The following is a 6,296-nucleotide window of genomic DNA, read 5'->3' as shown; positions in this document are numbered from 1 at the left end:
CGCAGACTACGCAGTCTTGCCAAAATATCGCGCTGCAGTTGGCGCGAACATATTCCCCCCTTTGAGAGGTTGTAGAACCTTTCAAATTCAACCATACATATAAAAATAAATACAAAAAAAATAACACCAACAACATGGCTCAACAATATAAGGAACATAATAATACCAATGATAATAAATAAAAATATTTGCAGTATACAAAAAACAAATCAATAAATCAATAACAGAAACTATAGCAAAGTACTAACACAATACTAGTTAACAAAAAAAAAAAATAAATAAATAAATATATAAGATAATAATAATAATGAGATGACTATGCTCCGTCTTCATCTTCATGAGTTGGTAGGAATGCTAGCTTCACCACTGGACGGCTGAATTGTTGACCTGATGAGTTGCGCACAGTAACCGCTCGGACGATGCCATCTTGTCCTGGATGAACTTCAGTTATTCGAACCAAGGGCCATTGAAGAGGTGGCAATAGTTCATTCTTGAGTATAGCAATATCGCCTACCACAGCATTTCTGGTTCTTTTTAGCCACTTCCCCTTTTTTTGGCATTGGGGCAAGTATTCAGATAGCCAACGCTTCCAAAAATTTTGGAATTGGGCCTCCATGAGCTTAAATCTGCGTAACCGGTTTTGAGGAATCAATGAATAATCAGGTTCAGGTGGAAGCATTAGGGAACTGCCAACCAGGAAATGTCCAGGTGTTAAAACGCTTAAATCAGCTGGGTCTGAAGGCATGGGTGTCAAGGGCCTGGAGTTTAGTGCAGCCTCGACCTTGCACAGAAGAGTTGTAGTTTCATCGTAAGTTAACAGAACTCCCTGTGATACTCGGTGTAAGTGACGTTTAGCTGCTTGGACTGCAGCTTCCCACAGTCCCCCAAAGTGAGGTGCTGCCGCTGGTATAAATTTCCACTGAATGCAATTATTGTTTAAGTAATTGTTTATAATATTATCTTTATGGTGTGCTTGCAGTATCCGGTTAGCCCCCACAAAATTAGTGCCATTGTCACTGTATAGACTAGAACATTGGCCTCTACGAGCCATAAATCTTGACAATGTTGCTAGAAAGTCTTCACTGGACAGTGATGACACCAGTTCTAAATGAACAGCCCTGGTGACCATGCAGACAAAAACACAAACATAACTTTTTGTGGGTGAAACCTTTCGACGTCCACTTCTGATCATGATTGGACCACAGAAATCAAGACCGCTTCTTGCAAATGGTCTTGCAATGGTTACCCGTTCTTTTGGCAAATGAGCCATATAAGGTGACATGAATTTGGGTGCTGCGCGAAAACACTGATGGCAATCATTAACTGTTTTTCTTGATATTATTCTACCACGAATAATCCAATAACTGTTTGAAATGTGTGATAAAAGTCCTTGTGGTCCAATGTGCATAAGGCGTCGATGCTCATAATGAAAAATTAGTTTTGTGACATAAGACCGGCTTGAAAGTACTATTGGGTGTTTTGTGTTGTATGAAATTTGCGCATTATTTAATCTACCGCCCACACGAATTAGGCCTTGGTCATCTATAAATGGACTTAATGCCTTAAGACAACTGCCACGGTGCACTAGTTGTCCGGCCTTTAATGATGATAATTCGTTAGGAAATGATTCAGACTGAGAACGAACTGTCCAATAAGTCTTGGCACTGTTTATTTCTTCCATCGAGATGAAACCACCCACACGCTCTTTGTTTGAAATCTTTGCCTTGCAATTTGACATGAACCGACGTACCAATGCAGTTACTCTTAATAGTGTGAACCAATTGGAATACCTTTTTAAAATCCACATAGGATTATCAACCGCAGTAGCAACCAATGCTAGTTTAATGGTCCGAACTTCAGGTAAATCTGATGGAAGTGCAGGATTTGTTGGCCAATGACTTGAAGGTAAACGTAACCATTCTGGCCCATCCCACCATAATTGACAAGAAGGTAATGCACTAACATCAATTCCCCGAGATATGAGGTCAGCAGGATTGTTGGTAGTAGGTGTGTGATGCCATTGTGTTTCGCATGAGAGCTCATTTATTTGAGCCACTCGGTTGGCGACATATACTTGAAGCGGTTTCATACTAGTCAACCAAGCAAGGACGATGGTTGAATCAGTCCACAAATGTATGTTTTCTGTAGGCAATGCCATGTTTATCTTTGAAAATTCATTTTTTACCTCTGCAGCCAACTCAGATAATAATAGTGCGCCACACAATTCAAGGCGAGGTATTGTGGTTGTTTTTATTGGTGCAACCCGAGATCTCGCAGTGTACAATCTGATGTCGGCATTGCCACTTGGCTTAATGGATCGAATATAAATACAAGCACCATAAGCATGCTGAGACGCGTCGCAAAAACCATGAATTTCATAACTGGCGGAATCAGCTAATAGTGCTAGTCTTGGTGTAATTAAGTCATTGAGGACAACCAAACTTAAATAAAATTTTGTCCATTTGGAGCGTAAATCCTCAGACAAAGGGTCATCCCAACCTAGTTTAAGGCTCCAAACTTGTTGAATGAAGATCTTGCCTTTAATCAATACTGATGATATTAAACCAAGCGGATCATAGACGCTGTTAATATCTGACAAGAGGGTGCGCTTAGTCATGTGTATGGGAGGAGTCCAATTTTTTGTTGTAAAACGAAAACTGTCTATTGAAGGTTGCCAAAGAAGACCTAAAGCGCTCAATACTTCAGTTTCAGTGAGGTTAACCATGAAGTTTGGATCGTTCTGAGTATGTGGCAAACTGTTGAAAAGGGTTACTGAACTCGAACACCATTTTCGCAAAGGGAAACCAGCATTGCCAAGGATTGAGTGCACCTGCTTATGAATATCGTAACATTCTTGATCAGTGTTACCCCCACTGATGAGATCGTCAACATAAAAGTCTTGGCATATGACTCTGCCTATTGGTGTAGTTTTAATAGGTGCACCAAGCTCATGAAGACAACGTGTGGCCAGGAAGGAGGCAGATTTTGTACCATAGGTGACAGTCTTCAGCTTATAGTGCCTCAGTGGTTCGCCAGGCTGCGAGCGATATACAATACGCTGTAGCTCACAGTCTTCCTCAGCCACTAATACCTGGCGGTACATTTTCTCTACATCTGCAGTTAAGGCAACGGGATGCAATCGAAAGCGCAGCAAGATGTTGAATATGTCTGGTTGCATTTTTGGACCCCTGAGCATGATATTGTTTAATGACAATCCTGATCTAGTTGTTGCAGAGCCGTCAAATACAACGCGCATCTTTGTGGTGGTACTATCTGATTTGAACACAGGATGGTGTGGCAAGTAAAATGTAGGCTTATCAATGATTGGCGATGCTAGTTCCATGTGACCCAAGGAAATATATTCAGATATAAATTTGTCGTACTGCTCAGCCAGTGGTTTATCTTTTATGAGTCGCCTCTCTAAATTTAGGAATCTTTTTCGAGCCATGTCGAGTGAATCGCCAAGCACCTTGGGATCCTGTGCCATTGGTAGTTTAACCATGAATCTCCCACTGCAATGACGACTGAAGGATGATTTAAAATGTTCTTCAGCCTTGAGCTCTTCAAGAATGCGCTGATTGGTTTTTGATACAAAAAATGATAATGCTGACTGATTGTTGATCATGAGGTTTGGTAAGGTATTAGAGGGTGACACAGTTGAGATTTTGCCTGTAACTATCCATCCTAGCTTCGTACGATTCAAGACAGCTAGATTTGATAATGGAACCTTATCACCATAAAAAATATCAAAAAATATGTCAGCACCCAACAGCACATCTATAGGACCAGGAATATGAAAATTTGGATCTGCCAATTGGTTAAGTATGTTATCGGGCATCTTCAATCTGTCACGAATGAGTAGTTGAGATGGCAATGCACTGACTATGGTTTGCAAAGAGTAAAACTTTATGTTGGTTTTGAAATCACCAAAGCGAGAGCATAAAATGGTATCTTGGAGTTGTTTAGCAGTTGAGGCCATAGCGGAAACTCCAACTATGTTAAGTGCATTTGAAGTCATAGATAAGTTGAGCCTTTTAGCACAAGAATTTGTAACGAAATTCAACTGTGAACCAGAATCCAGAACAGCTCTACATGAATGCATACGCCCAAAGTTGTCGCATATGTTGACAATGGCGGTAGCTAGGAGGACATTTAAATTTTCAGCAGATGTAACTCCTATTTCGGTGTACATAGTAGTTGCATGTGGTTGAGGTGTGTCATCATCACTGGTGGTAGGAGCATGTGTATTGGTTGTATTCGTTTGTGATTCATGGAGCTTAGAATTGTGCTTTTCACCACAACTAGGGCATGGAGGAAAGAAGCAAGTAGATACTTGATGGCCAAAGCTTAGGCAGTTAAAACAAAGCTTCGATTTAATTACGACGTTCCTTCGCTCAGTTGTGTTCATGCTGTTGAATTTACTGCATGAGTACAGTTTATGATGCTCAGAGCATAGAGGACATTTACCACCACCCTTTTCCTTTGATTTTATGAACAAGGCTTTCTTATCATGGACTTTATTATTTGAAGATCTGTTTGGCACCTTTTTGGCTTCATGTGACTTACAATTGATGTCTCCAGCTTCATAGGCAGTTATGCGGTTGGCCAAAAATTGTTCAACATCTTCATACGAGGGCAGCTCTTTGCTTTTGTACTGCAAGTACCACTCACCCACTGTAGCACTGTCCATGCGACTGCATAACAGCGTAACTAGCCAGGCATCCCACTTGTCAACTGGTTGTTTTAGGGATTTGAGTGCATTTATGTTGGAACTGATGTGATGATGCAGCTTTTGAAGTTCACTGGTGGATGGTGTAACAACCTTGGGTGTATCTAGCAGCGAACGTATGTGTGATTGAATGATGGCGCTTTTGTTCTCATAACGGTTCACTAGTAGGTCGTACGCATGCTGGTAGTGTTCGGCAGTCGTGGGAATTGATTTTATTACATCACTAGCTTGGCCTGAAAGGCAAGACTTTAGATAGTGAAATCGTTGAACAAGAGGTAGTTTTGAATGGTCATTATGGAACATGGAATTAAAAGTGTCGATGAATGATGACCACTGCTGCCAGTCACCGTTGAACGTAGGAAGAACACATGGTGGGTACCTAATGGAGTTGAGTGTTCCAGGATGTTGTGATGTAAGAGAACTTATTGAAGGGCTTGAAACATGGTCTGCATTTGTGGCATGCTCATCCACAATTCTGAGTAATGCAGCCTTGACATCACATAGCCGGTTTCGGAAAATTCTCCGAATACAGACCCACTCTGAATCTTTTTTCTCGTCCAACATCTCTAATTGCGCTTGGTACTCCTCGAATTTTTCAGAAAACCCTGCCACCTCTTCAAGTCGTACCTTAACCTGAGATATGTGCATTGTTTCATTTGAATACTGTGAGGCGAATAAATTATAATCTTCCAGGCTGCCTCGTAATGCGTCAATTTTCCGGGTCCATTTGCGCAACTCATCAGTATTCGGGTTGACAGTCATTGTGAAGTTGAATTGAATGATATGTGAATAGTTACAAAAAATACAGGTTCACTTGTTGTACAAAAGTAGCAATACAGTTAATAAATAGTATACAATAATAATTAACAATTTACAACAATAGATAAAAAATAAATTTTAATATAAGTCAAATCACGTCGAGGTCACCAAATGTTGGCGCTACTAGCGTTCAGTGCTAATATAAATAATAAAAATATATAACACTGATTGCGCTTTCACACTATGAAATAGGAATAATGAATAAAATACGTATGTGCGTGATCTGACTATAATTAATAAGAGCAATATATATAATATAAAATATAATTTTTTATGATGCTTGATTAGCACATGAATATAATGTGTAGGTACCTCAGTCGGCCGAAGTATACAAATGAATATAATAATGAATATGAGTATAACAATAAATATGATTTTAAGTGCTTGATTAGCACATGAATATAATAATAACTGTAATTTTTAAAGTGCTTGATTAGCACATGAATATAATATGTGCCTCAGTCGGCCAAAGTATACAAATGAATATAATAATGAATATGACAATTATTGTTTTACAGTGGCAATATAATAAAATATAAAATGTATCAACAAAAAAACAAAATACTCACAGCCACAACACAGGTGGTTACCTAAAGCGGTGGATTTTATCCCACGCGACCGTGCCGGGGACGTATTTATAGTAATAATAATAATAATACACAAATTTTAATAATATTGACAACCGCACACGTGCGACCGCTTTGGGATAACCACTGAAGAATCAAGAATATAACACAGGAAAAGCACC

General features: G+C 39.5%; 1 protein-coding gene across 1 annotated transcript; it reads right to left on the bottom strand.

Moving 5' to 3' along the window:
* Positions 1-316: 316 nt before the first annotated feature.
* On the bottom strand, positions 317-5,491 carry LOC111040631. The gene has a single exon (XM_022324602.1). It carries the CDS (start codon positions 5,489-5,491, stop codon positions 317-319), a length of 5,175 nt encoding a protein of 1,724 aa, XP_022180294.1.
* Positions 5,492-6,296: the final 805 nt, after the last annotated feature.

The sequence above is a fragment of the Myzus persicae genome, unplaced genomic scaffold (assembly GCF_001856785.1).
Source record: "Myzus persicae strain clone G006 unplaced genomic scaffold, MPER_G0061.0, whole genome shotgun sequence".
NCBI lineage: Eukaryota > Metazoa > Arthropoda > Insecta > Hemiptera > Aphididae > Myzus > Myzus persicae.
Note: the sequence above shows the minus strand (reverse complement) of the source record. Positions and strands in the feature narration are given on the sequence as shown.